General features: G+C 33.2%; 1 protein-coding gene across 1 annotated transcript; it reads left to right on the top strand.

Annotated features, from left to right (window-relative positions):
* Positions 1-18,017: 18,017 nt before the first annotated feature.
* LOC118347699 lies at positions 18,018-19,376 on the top strand. Its single transcript, XM_035687729.1, has 3 exons — positions 18,018-18,434; positions 18,600-18,831; positions 19,267-19,376. The coding sequence occupies exons 1-3, from the start codon at positions 18,018-18,020 to the stop codon at positions 19,374-19,376; spliced, it is 759 nt and encodes a 252-aa protein (XP_035543622.1).
* The last annotated feature ends 816 nt before the right edge of the window (positions 19,377-20,192 follow it).

Genomic DNA, 20,192 nt, shown 5'->3' with positions numbered 1-20,192 from the left:
GCAGGGGTGTAATCGGTTCGGAGAGTCGTACATCGAAAATGCTGTAATATCAATTTTTGAAAAAATATAATAAAATATAGAATTTATATAAAAAAATTTAATTGTTTAATAATAGATTTATTTTTTTTTTAAATTAAAATACGGTGTTTACGTACTTCACGATTGTATATATAATTACTCATAATTTTTATCAGATCGGATCATTAGTTATCAATGCGATTCGATCCATGAATATTTTTTTATCAGAAAATATATATTGCAGCCTACTGTGCGCTGCAGCCGCAGCACACTCCACTGATTAAGTGTAAAAAAAAAAATACAGCACGGGTGTGCTGCGGCTACGGACTGATGCCCAGAATAACTCTTTTTTTATTGTATATAAATATGATTAATGAAATGAAGTGATCTATTTAATATTTTATATATGGTTAATAAATATTAAATAATTTTATTATATATATGATCAACAATAATTCTTTGAATTAAAAGAGTAATATTATATACCACACTCTCATTATATTTTGATTATACTAAGTAGTATGTGACACATTAACCACCATTATATGATAAAGAAGCATGCAATAAATGATTATTTAATGATGATAAATGTGTCATATCATACTCAATGAGATGAAAGTGAGATGATAGTATGGTGTATAGAATTTTCTATATATATACACACTGGATCTGTCTCCATCTGGTTTGGTCTTAAAAAAACCACACCTTAGACCAACTAATTAGACTATGTTCCGGTTCTCTTACAGTCCTACAGTGCCAGGTGCCGACTGGTGCAAACGACGGATTATCTACAAATAATTTTAACATCTAAAATAATAGAAATAGACATATAACAAATTTATTATATGTATCTTTGGATATAGCAAAAGGAAAACTCTAAAGTCAAGCAAGTTGGTGTATCGATTGCATACCGAAGTTTGACTGGTTGTACTGTTCAATGAAACGGTGCATTTTAATTTGATAGATCACAAAATGGTAGAAAACAGTGCGTTTTTATCAGTCCTCCTCTCCTCTGCTGCTCCATCTCCACCATCTTAATGCTCCATCTCCACCATCTTAATGCTCCATCTCTTCTCCTCTCCACCATCACTATCTTGATGTGTTCTCCTCTCCACCATCTTCTCCTCGATCTTTTCCATCTCTTAACTTTCCTTTGTGATGCTCCATCTCCTCTCCATCCCCAACCCTAGCATCCCATTACCCCCACTCCTTTTCTGAACCATAAGCCTTCATCTGGTAGTCTGTAAGCCCAATGAGTATACAAGGGTTACAAGTGTGTGCATGCACGCAACCTGTCCAAGCATATATACTCCTTTTATAACTAATCAACAATTTTATTGAGAAATGCAAGAAGCCTAGCTAGTCTGCAAGTATTAAAAGAAACCACCCAACATCTTTTTTCCAAACCCATAAACTAAGCTGCTTTAGTAGAGTTCAATGTTTATAGTTTTCCAATCGTCTGTTAGGGAAAAAATAAGAAGGACAAGAATAGGGAAAAAATAGACATCTGACATACAAATATTCAGTTTCCTCTTCTTTAGTGTTTTCTTCTTCTCTCATTCTCTGATGTTTATTTCTTGTGTTTTCCTCCTCCTTCGATGTTTCTTTCTCTTGTTTTCCTCTTTTCTTTTCTTTTTTTTTTTAAATAAACTGACAAAAACACTAAAATAAGAATTGGTACGCGGGTTGGCACACCAACCCGCTTGTGCCTAGAAGAACTGATATAAAAAACCTCAATGAATATTAAAAATCTATTTTTTTTTTTAAATCTAAGGAATCTTGGGGAATGACTAATGAGATGATATGGAAATTTTTTAAATAATAGTGAGATAATTTGAATTAAGTATTTATTAGATTTTGAAAAATAAGAGAGAAAAAGTTAAATAAAAATATTATAAAATTAAAATATTGTTAGAATATTTTTTTTTTTTTGGATTTAAAAAAGTTGATTTTATTTTATTTTATTTGAAAGTTTGAAAAATTTGTAATAATTAATTTAAAAAAATTGTGAGTGGTGCTACTCCAACTGAAAATTCGATACCAAATGGATACCGAATAGTGTAGATTGTATTTTTTTTTTCTATTTTCTTCAACTATTTTTTAAACCCTTTTAAACATCATTTAAAAATATCAGAAAATCATTAAAAAAACATTTCCTTAACCATTAAATAAAAAAATAAATAGATAAATAAATAAATAATAATTCGGTACAAAATATGTGTACAATTTGTCGGTAACTCTGTCATTTCTCAAAAGTTGTAATGAATGATTGGATAATATTTGTGTTTGCATGATATTGAGAAGAAAATGTGATTAGATGAGATGAAAAACTTTTTCAATTCTTAAAATTATTGTTCTAAATTCAGGAAATGAATTGACAAATTTGGGCAATAAACTTAGGGACAACGTTGGAACATTAACCTAAAATGGGTGACAAATGATTGGTAGAGATAGCTTTTATTCAGGGAAAGTCTGGATAATGAGTCGAGTTTAATGAGTCAAGTTTAAATGAGATGAAAGTTGATAAAATATTGTTATAATATTATTTTTGTTTGAGATTTAAAAAACTTGAACTATTTATTATAATTTGCTTTAAACTTTGAAAAAATTGTAATGATTAGATGAGATGAGATGAATTGAAAGTATCTATTAATCCAAATAATTCCTCTACTTATTATTGGGAATAGGGGTGAAGATTTTTCGGCCGGATCAGAAAAACCAACTGGATCGAATGGTTTGGTCAGGACCAAATTGGACCAAATTCATCCATACTCAATCTCAGTCCTTGGTGTCTCCAAAATTCAATTTTTAGTCCGGTCTCGATGTGTGTTTTTTTAGACCGGACATGACCAAAACCAATCAAATCACTTACATGTAAATATTTTAAATATTTTATATATATAATATTATTTATATAGTAGTTGTGTAAGTTAATTATATAATTTTCTCTAATCTATCACCATTGATCATATAAAATGTAAAATAATATATACTATCAATTAACTAATATATCATACAATAAATCATATGATAATATATGTTATTATATGTAGATATATAGTTCTCTACTAAAGTACTAAATTAGTAATTATTAACATCATAAATATAATTTTAATTAATTAATTTTTTAATAAATTAGTTACATAATACACATTAAAGAGCTCACTTAATTTTGAGTTTGTAGACAAACGTAAATTCCTTTGCCCAAAGGGACACTACAATGAATGAAAAAAATGAAAAGTCTGATTGGATGTTCAATTTTTACAGCCTTTACCGATTTTACTTAGAGCATTCACATACACAAACAAATTTTTCTTCAAAATTTAGCAAAAATCATATTTCTCTAAATTTTACTCATCTTTTCAAAACTTCTTATATCTCACGACCTATTATTTCTCTATTTTATTAAAATAATATTTTTCTATTATTTCTTTATTATTTTTTCTATTCATTTATTTATACATCTTTAATTACTCTTTTTTTTTTGTCTTTTAGAAAAATAGAGGAAATTTTTTTTTTCACATTTTTGTAATTATTTAATTATTTGTTGTATCCATGTTTTCGATTTTTTATTTGTAACATTTTTTAAAAAACTACTTATCTCTCTAAATGATATTTTTTTAAAATTAATGCTTTCGTAATAATAATATTTAAAAATAATCATTTTATCACAAATGGTAAATAAAATTGGATCATCTTAATGGTGACATGTTTTCTAAATTTCAACTATAGTAAATATGAATATAAGAGAAAGTATAGATGATTGGGAGAAGAATTTATTTTATTAATTACAATAAAATATTTGTAAAAAAAGTGAGATGAATTGAAGCTCGCCATATTTAGGGAGCCAGTGTTTAAATTCTAAAATCTTCTCCTAAAATAGGCAACCAGATGAAGATGAGTTTTTGTCAAAAAGTTAAAGATTTTTACAAACATTTAAGGAACGTGATGTTATAGGGATCCGAATGCGGATGCTTTAAGTAGTGGTGAAAAGAAAACCAGTAAATTGAACCGGACTGAACCGAACCGGTGGATTTGATCTAGTATTGGGTTCGGTTCGGTTCGGTTCAGTCCAGTACCAGTTTCATTTTTCTCAAAACTTGTCAAAATCAATTTGGTTATGATTTTCCTTTTTCTAACATCAGACCGGACCGGTTCATATATATTTTTTAATTTTTATATTATATAAAATATTTTTATATATAATATATATAGTTATATATAAAATAATTTTCTATTATATGATAAATTACTAATCATAATATTAAATTTTAAAATCATATATAAATAACTATATATTATCACTATATACCAATACTATATTACTTCATATTATAATATACTATAATATATCAATATAGTATATAATATAATTATAATATATATTATAATATAGTACAATATATTATCATTATATTATTATATACTATAATATATACTATATTATTATATACTATAATATATATATTATATAATATACAAAAAAAATCAGAAAAACAAGACCCAACCGATAAAACCAAAAATACCGGTTTAGGGGTATAACCGGTGCGGTATCAGATCTTCAAAATTCAAAATCGATATATACTGGTTTGGATTTAAAATATATCTAAAATCAGACCAAATCAGATCGATTACTCCCGACTTTAAGGATGAGAGGCTCAAAAGTCTCAAAAGGTGGCAATTTTCTTGTTTTATTTTTCCTCCAACTTGAACGGCTTTGACACACACAAGTTTGCCCTAGGTAGTGGGGTATGCACAACTTGATGGATTATTATCATTTTTGTTATTAGAAAAATACTAGATATAATTTTACGATAGGTAAGATTCGCACACTTTTTTTATTTTTTAAACATGGTCTATTATTAAAAAGTGAGTTTTTCACATAGGACTCATATTTGTCTACTTTTTTCAAATGAAGTACACGAGAGTTGTACATTCTAAGACCGTACAAATTATATCACTTGTTATTATTATTTTGCTTGTATAGGCTCTAGGCAATATGGATAGAAAACGAATAGAATGAATAAGACTATATCTTTGAAATGTTATTCTAGGGCCATTATACCACACAATTCAGATAGCATAATTTGATTTGTAAAATTAAAAATTTTAAAATTTATCTTCTAAATCAAATTATGTCAAAGTCGTCGAATCAAAGTTCAAGTTCTAGCAAAAAGGAAAAGGCAAACTCTAATCTACATGGAAATCAAGGATTTAATCCGTAAATTCTTGTAATCTTTCATATTTAAATTCTATCTGAAATTACCCAAGTACTCCCTGTAACGTAGTGGGAATATCTATCAATTCACTCAATAAATTAGTTACTTGTCAAGCATGTAATTAATCTGATAAACAATCAAATACATAAAATAAACGAAGTGCGTAACACCAAGATTGGTATCGAAGGGAAACCCTTTAAAGAACTCTTTAAAGGTAAAACCTTACAGGGCAGCCAAACTATAAAAATCAATTTTATTATTTGAAAATCAATTATACGTAAAGCTCAATTACAAAACTTTTGTCAATTGACACTCTTACTTGACCAGACAAATGACCTATTTGTCTTTTACCGTAGTAGTAGCCAAAACCTCTGACAATCTGTAAATATTGACTTTTTTTCCTGGAACTCCAGTGGCTGAACTCGATCACCTCAACTCTGACATGGAGTATGCATGCACTAAAAAAGAGAGATAAAATACTAGAAAATTCAAAATTTTCTCACACTCAAGTACTACTCTCTGAGAGAAACGATATGAAAAATTCTCTAAGAAATTTTCTCACTAAAATATGTACTGTAAAGTGCTCAAAAAATATGCAGATATGAATCTCTACTGATCCTAACCAATAGGATCCTTTCATTAAACAATCTGAAAATCAATTCCAATTGCAGTAGAATTTTGCTGATGGAACAAATCTGATAGGAGTTTGTTTTGCAGTAGGACTCTGCTGACGGAATGAGTCTGGTAGGAATTTGATTTGCAGTAGGACTCTGCTGACAGTTGCCAAGTTGTCTCCTGACGGAATGTCGACATTTCGCGATAACTCTTCACGTCAATAACAAATTTCAGATTAACCTTTCTCTTGATAAGTACAGATTCTTTGAGACTCGATTTTTCCACTTATGATTTATCTAAACAGCCTCTAATACCTATTAGATAAATTTAATATTGTTATAGATAAAGTCATTAAATAATTTACATTCATCCAAAATTACCAACTTAATGATTGGATAAACTCTATCAGTTTAATTACCTAATCCTATCAAAACTTATCAACTTAGTCATTTAGTTCTACCCAAACTTTTACATCTACAATCTCCTTCTGTGGCCGATTGGTGACAAAGTCAACTTGAGGAATGTTGTACATCTACAATCTCCACCTTTGGCAGATTTGTGACAAAATCAACTTGATGAATGTAGTGTGTACCTGAGACAAAAACCACCAGCAGACCAAGATCTCGTGAAGAAAATCCTAAAACAGTAATGAGAAGAAATGACAGAACATTTTTTGAATTTAGTCTCAACAAAATTAAAGGTTAGACGTAATCTAAACCTACTAAAATAATGTTCTAATCATCATCAATAACTATGTTCAATATTTAGTTCTCCCCCTCAATATTCTGTTGCTTCCTCTCAATCTCTCCATTTTGTTTTCAACAATACACTTACTTCACTTATTCATTCAACTCTCCCTCACACTACAAGAAAACTGGGGTATTGGGGCGATTTTTTGGCCGTTTGAAATAATATTGCCGCAATAGCCTAGTTTTCACGGCGATTTTCTGTTTCGACGCTACTTCAAAGGGGTTCAGTTTTACTTTTATCTTTTGCAGCGATTTTAAAGTTTTTTGTGGCGAATTTTATTCGCCGCAAATAAGTTTCAGTTTTACGCTGCGATTTTAAAGATAGTTGTGGCAAATTTAACCGCCGCAAAAAGGTAAAACCTTATGGCGTCGCACAATTTCGCCGCAATAGTGATTTTAAGTCGTGGGCGCCAACACCCCAGAAAAAGTTTAACATTTCCCCCCAAATCCCGATTTCACATTCGTCGTCCCCAACTTTCATCTTCTCCATTTCTCTCTAGCTACAGATTACTCACCGCCCACACAAAATTTCCTCTAATCAACTTCCACCGAATGAAACGACTAACTCACGAACCACTCCAGTCCACTAACTAACTCACGAACCACTCCGCCCCATCGAAAACCCAGTAATCGGCATCTTCATCAGTTTATGCGGAGTCGACACCAGTGAAAAAAGTCCCATTTTTTTCACTCTAAGGCTTTGTTCTTCATCATCGTCGACCCTTTTCCGAGGCAAAGTGGGTTGGAGTCCATTTTCCGTCCCATTCATCTCCTGATCCACTCAGCTGGAGTCGATTTCCCAAGGTAATTTACTCTGTTCTATCTCTTCATGGTTCTTAACGAAATCGTGTTGGTAAATTAGAAATGGAGTTGTTTTGCTATAATATTTATGCTTAGGTTTTCCTTTTACACACACATTTGACAATCACGAGCGGGAGCAAGTGTTTGGGTTTCTTCAACTCTGGCAAACTTCATTCGGAGTGCCTGGATTACGAGCAGAACAAATTAAACCCAATGTAGTTGTTTTTTTAGTTATTAAAGCAGCATTAACATCTTATGCCTGCACACACACACACACAGAACCTAATCATAAAGTTGTATTTGTTGCTTCATATAAGTAAAATGGAATAGGCAAAGTCATTCAGAAACACGTGGTGCTAGATTTTAGGGTGAAAAAAAAGAAGAGAAAAGATAAACAAAGAACAAGGAGATAGCTAAGATTATCTTGGGTGTGTACCAAATCAACAAACTAATTACAAACTAATTACAAAGAATAGGTTAGTAGATGTTCTTATGTTTTTTAAATAGTTAGTATCTTTGTATTTTATATTTGGTTCCGTTTGTATGGTATTGGGTTTTATATTTTTTGGGTTCATTTTTTTAGGCTTTTGTAAGTTTTTTTTTTCAATTAAAACTCAAGGTTTTATTAAAAATAGAGACATGATTCTCATTCGGTTTGTATGATATTGGGTTTTATATTTTTTTTGGTTCATTTTTTTAGGGTTTTAGTTTTTTATGTTTTCATTAGGACTCAAGCATTTTATTAAAAATAGAGACATGCTTCTTATTAAGTAAAAACTAATTGGACTTCACCAAACGATATGACTGAATCGGTTTTTGGTTGAAGAATTTTATGTTTCATTTATTTTTTGATTGAAGAATTTTTGGTAATAGCAACGGCATCTTTCGTCACTATTAAGTTTTCGCGGCGATTATGTTGGAACCGGGAACCTTTTTCCCGACGCAGTTTCATATCATTTGTGGCGACAATTAATCGCCAGAAATGATATCAGTTACGGCGATTTTTCAAATTCTCCGAGATTGAACGAAAATGACTTTAGGATTGTGGCGATCGTGCGGCGATTGATAGATCGCCGCATCTGAGCTACAGCAGCGATTATGAAGCTCATTTCCGGCGAATTTGAGCGCTGGGAAAGCTTAGTTTTCTTGTAGTGTCAGCTTGTTCAACTCCCACTCAACAATACATTTAAATTTCTTCATTTTTGTCACTAATCTGACAAGACTCATAAGATAACAAATACCACTTATGGGAGCCGAGATGAAGACACTAAGAAAGACATGATGAACAACTCTCATGAATCTCAACTTTTTATGGATTAAATGCACCTGATGTATGAGTATAAATGCAAGTAAAATCATGGCAAAATGAATGAAGTAGCTTGGTTTAGACGTAAAAACAAATACTTGGTGGGCAGTAGTTTCAAACCGACATGAATAATCCTAACACTGACTCATACCTCAATATATTTTATATTTTTATATTTATTTTATATAAACCAAAATAAATAAATAATAATAAAAAGTTTTAACAAAAATTTTTATTTTTATATATATAAGCAGATGGGCAAATAACATGCCTAAATGCATTTTAGTTCAAAACATAGTGTTATTCACAAAAAAAAAACTCAATAAAGTATACCCTCTTGTTTGCAACAATCACCATGAATATTCACACCTCATAAGATTATCAATGTCAAAGTGTATGTGAGTGTGTGAGTGAGCAAATTTATTTAGAAAAGTAACTCTTTATTTCTTTTTCTTTTCAATATATTTTTTATAATATTATTCATGAGTATTTTCTTCTTATAGATACTCCCAAAATTTTGTCACTTACCTCAAAAGTCAAACTTTATGATAGGGCCTAAATACATGAGTATCTCTTCCAAACAATAGTTTGCACAAACTCCTTGCATTTCCATTCTTGTTTTTCATCTTTTTACACAATAATTTGAGTCACGATTCTTTCTATAAGGACTTAAGGGATAGGTCTGTGTATAGTGTTTGTCTTTTTTCACAATTATATAATACCTACTTTTTCTGTATGGATCAACTATTTTTGTTTAGCAATGGAAGATCTCTTTATTATTATACTTGGTTCAACTAGTATAAGTTAATTCAAGGCATAAACTCCCTCTATGTTGAGTATCTCAATAATAAATATGGAACTTAATTATAAGGTGCATACACATAAATTTCTCATAGTGCTTTGTAAATGAACTTTATCAAGATGACCCAAATGGTTAGTATGCATAAAGTGACCTGCACGAAGTAGAAAAATGCATAAGTTCAAAAATTTATTTTGTGAGAATACATGTGCTCAAAACTTTGACATGTAAGCATGCACTTCCCAAAAAATTAGAAACAAATCAGAATTTTTTTTTCTTATTTAAAAACTGAAGCCAGAAACATAAATTAGAAACAGAAAAATAAAATACATGTCCTAGACTAATAAAACGATTTGCAAGGAATGCAAAAACATGCAAGTAATTCTATCAATTAATGTCACATACACGTTCATCTAAAGATTTTAGAAAAACCCTCATACGAACTTTTCAATAAGCGGAGTTTTCCTCGTCAAAGTGTGACAGAACATATAATGACGAGAACATGATCTACAGGGACACGAATCACACTTGGATCAGTGAACCATGATCTGATGCCAATTGAAACTACCCAAGTACCCTTGTAACGCAGTGGGAATATCTATTAATTCACTCAACAAATTTGTTAGTCGTCAAGCATGCAATTAATTTGATAAACAATCAAATACATAAAATAAACAAAGTGTGTAACACCAAGATTGGTATTGAAGGGAAACCCTTTAAAGAATTATTTAAAGGTAACACCCTACGGGGCAGCCAAATCCAGAAAAGTCAATTTTATTATTTGAAAATCAATTACAAATAAAACTCAATTACAAAACTGTTATCAATTGATACTCTTACTTGACCAGACAAATGACCCATTTGTCTTTTATCGCAGTAGCAGCCAGAATCTCTGACAATCTTTAAACATTGACTTTCCTCCTGGAACTCCAGTGGTTGAACTCAATCACCTCAACTACGACACAGAGTATGCATGCACTCAAAAAAAGAGATAAAACACGAGAAAATTCTTTTCTCACACTCAAGTACCACTCTCTGAGAGAAACAATATGAAAATTCTCCAATGAATTTTCTCACCAAAATATGCACTGGAAAGTGCTCTAAAAAATATGTGATGCAGGAGGACCTGAGTCAGATGATGCTGAGTTTTCAAACTGTATGTTGACTGCGCTGAGATACCTAGAGGTGGCAGATCAGTGCAAAGAGGGCAGAAAATCGTGATGTTTCCTTAATTGGAGCATTGTTTGGCACGTTTCGGTATTTTGGTCATAACTTTGGTTACGGGGTATCAGAATCACGCATATGATCCCAATTTGGAAAGTGCTTTTCGGTGTGCACGTCACGGGCAACACGATGCTCGATGTGCATAATTTTCAAAGCTAAATTCCACTGTTTTCACGTCCAATTTCCTATTTTTAGTTATTTATTGTCTTTTATGGTAATATTTTATTTACTGTTTTGGAAGTGATTCTGAACTCGATTTGGGCAAAAGTTTTGGTAGATTATATATTTTATTACGTATTTAATTTTGGCATGATTGTTTGGATTTTGCTATTTTTGATAAAATTTCAATATAGTCGATTTTCAGCTATTATGGCCTGGCTTATGGGCTGATTTGATCAATCTTGAATATTGATAATTTGAATTGAATGCTAGAGATGTTTTCTTTGTGTTTTTTGGGCGATTCTCTTGTTTTCTTTCCTGTGAATTATCTGTTGAAACTAGCTTGCAAAATAATCGTTATTTTGTTCGGCGTCAATATGCTGATTTGACTATCTATTAATTCTAACCAATATGATCCCTTAAATAAATAATCTAAAAATCAATTCCAATTGCAGTAGGATTATGCTGAAGGAACAAATCTGATAGGAGTTTGATCTGCAGTAAGACTTTACTGACGGAATGAGTCTGGTAAAAATTTGATTTGCTGTAGGACTCTGCTGACGGTCGGGAAGTCCTCTCCTGACAGAATGCTGACATTTCACGATAACTCTTCACTTCAGTAACAAACTTCAGATCAACCTCTTCTCTATATAACTACAAATTTCTTGGAACTTGATTTTTCCACTTTTGACTTATCTAAACAACCTTTAATACTTCTTAGATAAACTTAATATTATTTTACATAAAGTCATTAAATAATTTACATTCACCCAAAATTATCAACTTAATGATAGGATAAATTCTATCATTTTATTCATATAATCCTATCAAAACTTTTCAAGTTAGTCACCTAGTTCTAGCCTAACTTTTACATCTACGCTATCCACCTTTGTTTCCCCTCAATTATGATCATCTTGCCTCTTGGAAGAGGTTTGAAATATCCAAACTAATTATAAACCTGAGATATTTACCCCGGCCAACTCCTTCCCCATCTACATCAACTATCAGAACCTTCCCTATGTAGTTCCAATTCGTTCCCCCTTCAAAGGTCATAGCAGCTAAAGGCATACCATGAAGTTGTATCCTAAAAGGTTCATGATTAAAATTCATTTCATTAGGGGGAGTATTGTTGTCAAATTCTTGAATACATATCAGGTTTTTATCAAAAGACCAAGGTCTTCGATTTAACACCCTTTCTATATCTATGGCTTTCTAAAATTCCACTAAAAATTTGTTATGCCCTACCTCTTTAAAGCTTATCCATCCCTATAGGTTCCATATTTTAATCATAGTTGCTTTGAATGTTTCCTTGTTAATTTCTTTTTTCCATCAAAACTAGCATAATCAGACAATTTTGTCCACGCAAGTATGCTCTTTTAGTCTCTTCCTCGGTGAAATTAACTTCTTCTTGTTCTTCCTCTGTTAACTTAACACCTTCCCACGAGAGTTCTAATTCCTCTTCCATGATTCACTGCCTTGATTTTGTCTTCGTGTTGAGTATAATTCTAAAAACCTAGACCACCTCCTTACCCTTCTTGTGGGTCTCAAATTTGTCTATTTTTTTCAAATGAAATACATGAGAGTTGCACACTCTAAGACCGTACAAATTATTTCATCTGTTATTATTATTTTGCTTGGATAGGCTCTAGGCAATATGGATAGAAAACGAATAGAGTGAATAAGGGTCTGTTTGGGTGTCGAACTACTCTGAGGTATTCTTGATAATTCTTGTATGGAGGGACATACTCTTCCATCCAAACGGGTATTTGAATAGTTGTAAAACACTTCCCAACCCATGTGACTCTACTGTGTTTTGATCGACTGAGCTCAACGGTAAAAAGAAAAGTTTGCATCGAGGACAACATCCCCTCGTCCTTCGCAGGCTCTTCTTCCCCAAATCACCCGAGTCGTCCTCGCACAGCTGGGAGAGAATCCCCCAGTGAACCACCACATCACCGGTACTCAACCTCTATCTCCCTCTCTGCAATGCCATTTCATGTCTCTCCCTTTCTCTCTCTGTCTGCAACGTAGTACGCGAACCTTTCGAGTTGGGAATCGAATCTATCCATCGTGATTCGCTGCTCCCTCACTCAACGCGTGCTCCGTGCTCCATCCCATCTCCACTGAAGGATTTCAATATCACTGGGTTTTGGCAGGGTATTTTGTCTGAGGTAGATTCGATTCCTCAACCCATGCCCCTAGAATCCCGCATTTTCTTGATAATTATAAACCACCCATGGCCAAAGCCACGTTACGTACCAGCCAATCGAAGTCTAGGGTTCGAAAGCAACAACACTCAAGATTTCATCCCACCACATTATTCATCACGGGGCCTCAAAATGCGATCCTTTAAGGTAACTACAAATCCAATAGCCGTCTCTACTCTACTGAATCTTGTTCCGTGGCCATGTCTTCTATTAATTACATAGCTATTTGGGAATTTTTTTTCCTGCTTTTTTATGAGCCACCGAATGATTTCTATAGTTATTGATTTATTTATTGTTCACTAGGCTTTCAAAATTGTGTTGTGGCATTAACGATAAACAAGAAAATTGTGCCTTGGCTTTGTTTTTTTCTTAACTTGGATTTGTAATTTGTTTCTTTATTTGAGGATTTATACCGCTAGTCATAGAAAATAAGGACATTGGGAGGGAAGAGATAAAGCACCCCGCTTATGATTTGATTGTAATCTTTAGAAAAAAAAACCTCTTTGTGCTCTGTCCTTCACTCCAAAGATAATCATATTAATGGTAAGTTTGCTTGCAAATATCAAGTTTTCATTTTGGGAATCACTTACGGCATGAAAAGAAAAGAACCAGTATGATCTAAGATGAGGAACCAGAAGTTAAACAGGGTTATCTTCATTTGTTTGAAGAAAGCCATGTAGACTTCAAACAAATAAGCCAAAACATCCCATCCAATTATGGTTGGGATTAGGGCTTAGTTGAGTAGATAGGCCATGTATTTTTTCTAGTGATTCTGTTAGAACTAGTATGGAGTTAGGAAACGTGGTAGGGGGCAAAAAAGATGTGGAGTTAAGAAACATGTGGAGTTAGGTAAACATGTGCTTAATTCACTTCTGCATCATAGGGACAACGGCAAAAAAGCTGTATCAGAGTCAGAATGTGTTGTGGACAATATGATATACTACATTTTTTCAATAGAACTCAAGTGTAGTGGGGAGGTTTTTCCCTCTAATTCTTAATGATATATTATTTAATACGAAGGGAATGGACATTTGGATTGAGCAGTTTCCATGCCTGGTACTATTTTCATGGGAGAAGCAGAATAATAGGTCTAGATTTAACAGAACCTTTCACATTAGAACATAGAGATGTAATTATTGGGTATGAATGATTGGGTTTCATAGAGATATGATGGACACAAGCTTTGAAATTTTTTTATGGTAAATGTAGACTTTTTACGTGTCCAAACTCTTTTTTATTTTTGAGCTTGTTGGTGTGCATAGAGACCATTTGAAGTTTATTGTTTGAGAATTATGAAGAACAGAACCTGAAAGGTGCAGGTTTCTGTGCATAAATCTTTTAGCAATCTGATTTGAATGAATTTTGACTTTCAAATTAGCATCAGGAACTTTCTTGGTATAGGGAAGGAATCGATTACTTGTCTGTGCTGTTGTTTGTGAGAGAATTTCTGTATGCACCCTTCTTGATTAAATATTGAACCTCATTTTTTTGACTATTCCTTTTTTCCCTTTAAATAATTTAAGTCATGAACCAGAAAGATTTCTTTCCTTATTTTTCTTTCATGTTTTGTATCATTTTCCTTCATCATATCCCCACAATTTGTATGCTGCCGTGCCAGTATCATTGAAAGGCATTAATTTCTGTGCAAGTAACCATGTAGAATCTTCCAATAACCCTGAAAAATTTAGCCCGTTTTGGGTATGAAAGGAATGCTAGAGGGATTGCTGTAATAAGGTTGTTGATAGATAGAGATGTAATTTGCAGTAGGAAAGGAGTGGAAACCATATGTAGATGAATAAGGTCTAGGAAGAAAAGAGTTTGGGGGAGGCCAGTATATCATAGGTAGAAAAGAATTCGCTGGTTGATGTGGGAACACATGGTATGGGGTTTGATTGCGGTAGGAGACATTAGTAGCAGTACTGGGAATCATCGGATTTGAAATTTGAGGGGCATCTACTGAAGTCTGAGACGGGATGGCCTGTAATGCTGCCATTGCTTGAGTGTGAATAGAGGTGTAGCCCATTAACCCAAATTGAGTAGGAGCTGCAGAGCTTGAAGGTTTCGACTTCTGAACGAAGGATCTTTTCAGATTATTAGGCTTACTATTTGAGATGGTTTGTTTCCTTCTTGATTTAGTTGAAATCGTCTTCCCAGTTAACTGCTGAGAACCAGGACCACCCTGATGAAAGAAAACAATGTCAAACTGAGGAAATATCTTCAAAATTCAACCAGTTCATTTTGAAGATACGAGAACTGCACAAGGTGGTTGGTTTTGCAACTTGCACCATTTTAACCTAGGCAACTTCATATTTAGTAACCCATTTCTGAATACTTGACAAATCAATACCACCAAGAAATACCAAGAAAACAAAAACACCATCAAAAGCCTCAACAATGTTTACCATCTGAAACTATTATTATTTATTAGACACTGCAAACTTGCAAAAAAGTAGATAATGTCCTCATTCGTTCTCCACTTTTCATCTCCTTTATCCACACAACTGATCACCCTTAAAAACAGTAGTTGTACTCCCTGAGCCAAACACCAAGGTTCTATGCTCCACTATCTCTCTCAAAACATTCGAAGTTAATATGCTTTCCCAATTGCTGTTAGCCTTTTTTTTTCCCCATAAACCAACACATTTTCTGATGTCTAACTTCATCTTAGTATGTCCATTGTTCCAAGGAATTATAAGTTTTTTTAGACTAATACATAGAGCATAAAGTGCACAGCCAGCTCTTTAAACATGTTCTAATTCTAATTAAACATGTTTATGTATGTATATATATATATATAGCCCTATAGTCTATAGATATGGTTTCTCCTTTACTGTCTCCCTCAAGAACATCATAACAGAAACACTACCGAGCATTATTCTCCCACTAATATATCCATAACTAGAGAATATTATCTTAGATTGATCCATGAGATCTTTTCCTTTTTGGCTTTAAACTCAAACCCTCCTTATTGGAAAACTATATATAGGGATATGTACATGAGAATTAGGTTGGTCACGATCATTTCTTTCTACGAGTATTCCACAAATAGAGTTTGTCATGGAATAAAAATGGTGGATTTACACATAATCAGCACCTTTTGTGCTCTTCCTTTTCCTTTTCTTTTGTTGAGTTGGCCTTTTAAGATCTTGAAAGATATGATGTCCAGCGAGTGCTTGATACCTTCAGCAATAATTGTGAATAAAGTTAGCACTGTTCTTTTTAACAAATTTGGCATTGAATAACAGAGTTATAATTTATTGATTGTGGTTTCTCTTTCCATGATGATTATATTATCTCTCTCTATCCTCGGTTAAATCATTATGTTTTCAAGGCAATACCCGATTGGTGTTCACTCAGTAATTTGTTTTTGTATTTTTTTTAATATGTTTGTTCTTGTATTTTAAATTGAGTTAAGCTTTACATATATCACTAACACATGTTTTGTTAATTATTTTCCCGGTTGATCTATTACAGCGATACTACCTCAGATCTTCTACGCGTGCTTTCAGGGAGGTATGAATATTCATGATTTTTACTATTTACTTTAACCCATGATTTTTACCATACTCATTGCGCGATTAGTTAAACTTCTATGTTACTATTCTTTAATTGATATTTGTACCATGGTAGTCAACCACTACCCGAAGAATATGTGATTTTATTGGATTGCTCGTATACTTATGTTTGCAATGAGCAGCATTCCATGGATGAGTCTGAGGTCCAGCGTGATCACGAGTTGTGGACCGATGGATTGGAGGAGATGTTCGTAGACATCCTCTACCAAGAGACCATCGATGAAAAATTGGTTGGATCGAAGATCACCAACCGAGATCATCTGAGACTTGCAGAACAGCTGTCTCGAGTTGGGAGGAAGGCAATTGATGCTTCACAAATTATGAAGAAAATCACTCACTTGAGGCAAAGGCTACGAATGTTCACAGATTTAATGGGCCAAACAGGAATGGGTTGGAACCCACAGACAAAAACTGTAATTGCCACGAACGAACATTGGGCTAACGCAATAAAGGTAATAAAATTATTAACAATAGTTGGAATTTGTATTCCATGTTCGAGTTATATGTTTGGATTGATTTATTCTCATTCTTTAGTGTATATGACAATTATAATATAAGTCTTTTAATTGGGCTAGTTGCGTAGCCAATGGAGGAAATTCAAGACTAATGGTTGTTGAGACTACGATCTCCTATGCACCATTTTTTAGCAGTCGGTGACGACTGGTATTTGCCATTTTGCATCGACGCAGCAACCCCTTACGAGTGAGGAGGAGGACCGACTTGAGGAGGAGGTGAAGGCACGGGGCCCCGTACTGGGAACTGCCACGGACGCGCCAATAGATATAGATGGGCCAGACATTGATGGGCCAGCTGGGAGACAGAGACAAGCTCGTCGTCGAAGAAGAGAGCCGGTTCGGAGTAGCATATCCCCACAATTTAGCAAAACTTTGGAAGTTATGGCCGCCACTGCCGCAATGAGAAATGAGTTGGATAAGCAGTTTTTAGAGGAATGTAGTAGAAAGTGAAGCAAAGGCGATGAGACTAAGTTTGGTTCGGATGCGTCATATAGCAAGTTAGGTGTCTGTATGAAGTTTTTGGATGAGATTTCCCCGCCGCTCCCTGCACATCAATATAACAAAGCAGTAGAAAAGTTTATGCATGACAAGGCAGTTGAAGCATTCTTAATGATGCCCTTGAACCGCAAAATTGATTGGATCTGGGGGTTGCAGTGACGTAGCTTGTCTCTTACCGGGAAAATTTTAATTTCATTATTGCGGATATTATTTTCATTGACATTGTTGTTTATGAGCTGCTTAGGTTGTTAGTATTTATTGTGCTTGTTGTGGCATTGATTTATGGACAACGGGTTAGATGAACAAGTTATTATTACTTGTTGTGGGATAACATGTTTATGCTTACCATAGCAGCAGCAGAGGAAAGCGCATTGCCAATGTTTGAGCGAATGCCAGAACATAATATCGGCTTACGTGGATGTGACTATATAATTGCAATTCTCAATGGACATCTGAATAACTGTTGGAACTTATTTTGGATGGAAATATATGCATTTGAAGCATTATGCAATACATTGCGGGCGAATGAATATCTAACATCAACAAGAGAGGTTTCTGTGGAGAAAGCTTTGGCAATGTTTGCGTACACAGTCGCACATGCCAAAGTTCAACGAATCACAGCCGACCGGTTTCAACACTCTACTGAAACCGTTAATCAGCATGTCTATGCAGTGATGCTTGCCCTATGTAATATTGCTCCTGATGTGATTGCACCTACACATATATTGAGGTGGCACCTTATATTCAAGGCAATCCAAAACATTATCCATGGTTCGAGATAAAAATTTCTTACTCTGATTTAAAATATATATATATATATATATATATATATATGGTTCAAAATTAAGAGACCTTGGTTGGTCCAATTTTATTAAAAATGGGATAACTCACAATTTTACAGTATATGATTGCAGAAATGTATTGGTGCAATTGACGGGACTTACATCGATGCATTTGTGCCTGTCGAGGCAACTAACGCATATCTATCTCGTCACCAACAAGTTAGCCAAAATGTGCTAGTAGCCTGTGATTTCAACATGAAATTCACATTCATATACGCTGGTTGGGAAGGCACTGCCCATGATGCACGCCTATTTATGGATGCATTGAGTCGTCCAGGGATCGATTTCCCTTTGCCTCCTGAGGGTAAGAATTGTTACCCATTAATTTATTGAGTTAGCATTTTTTGTCCTGACGTAACGTATGAATCCCAGTTGATAGTTTTTTTGTGATTTGGTTTTTAGGTTATTATTACTTGGTTCATTCCGCCTTTCCGTGCACACTTGGATTTATGCCCCCGTACCCCAGGGTGCGGTATCATAGGTCTGACCGGCATAGCAATAGCTCATTCTCTGGATATCAAGATTATTTTAATTATTGACATTCTTCTATCCGGAATGTGATTGAGCGTACATTCGGGTGCTAAAAAATGATTTCGAATTTTGAAATCAATGAACCCATACAAGGTGACACGACAACGGTATATTGTCATTGCATGTTGTGTCATGCAGAACATTATTCGATTAATTACACCGAATGATAAGATATGACGTAAATTTAACAATCCAAATCTTCCTGAAGGACAAACTGTTGAGGATAACCCGGAATATTTGTTGCATATGCCTGACATGTCATCTGCCTCAGCACAAGCAATGGCCAGGGACTATCGCAATAAATATGTGGGCACATAGGGAGGCCCATTGACACTTGCTTTAATTTGATTGTATTGTATGTTTTTATTTTTTTTGGACATGTTTGCAAATGTTGAAATTTCTTATGTTTTGTATATTTTGGGATTTTCGCATGTATGAACTAATTATAATTTTATTATAATAGCGCAGCTGCGAGTTGTTATCATAACATAATATATAGTAAAAGATTGATTACTACAAATTTTGATTACAATAAATTTCGGTAAAAAAAATTTTTAAATCAAAATTCATCATTATCATATTTGTTAAATGACAAATGCAAGTGATGTTCAAGTTGGGTAGGAATATATGTAGAAGATCGTATATTAGCTTTTATCGTTTTTATGAGCATATATATAAGAAAAATTGATAATAGGGGGAGTATGAGGACGTCCCAGGAATTTCAAATGGGTTTAATTAAAAAAGTTTCGGAGTGAAACAAAAAATTCGAAATAACGCACTAGAAACATATCATAATATATAGCCAAATATTGATTTTTTTATAAATTTTTATATAAATAATTTCCTATGATACAAAACGAATTATGAAATGCATTATAATTTTGAATTCGTTATTGCCCCGGTCGTCCATTCAAATAATTTTGATATAGGCACTTATGTTATATATAAAATTTGTAACAAATAAAATCATTATAATATATAAAAAAAATCATTATAATATATAAATAAAAAATAACATTACTATAATATTTATCACTATTATATATATGAAAATAAAATTATTATAATATTTATCTCTATTATATATAAATAAAAAATAAAATCATTATAATATTTATTATTATTATATGTATA

The sequence above is a fragment of the Juglans regia genome, chromosome 2 (assembly GCF_001411555.2).
Source record: "Juglans regia cultivar Chandler chromosome 2, Walnut 2.0, whole genome shotgun sequence".
NCBI lineage: Eukaryota > Viridiplantae > Streptophyta > Magnoliopsida > Fagales > Juglandaceae > Juglans > Juglans regia.
The sequence above is the reverse complement of the archived record's forward strand: the minus strand, read 5'-3'. Positions and strand labels throughout refer to the sequence as shown.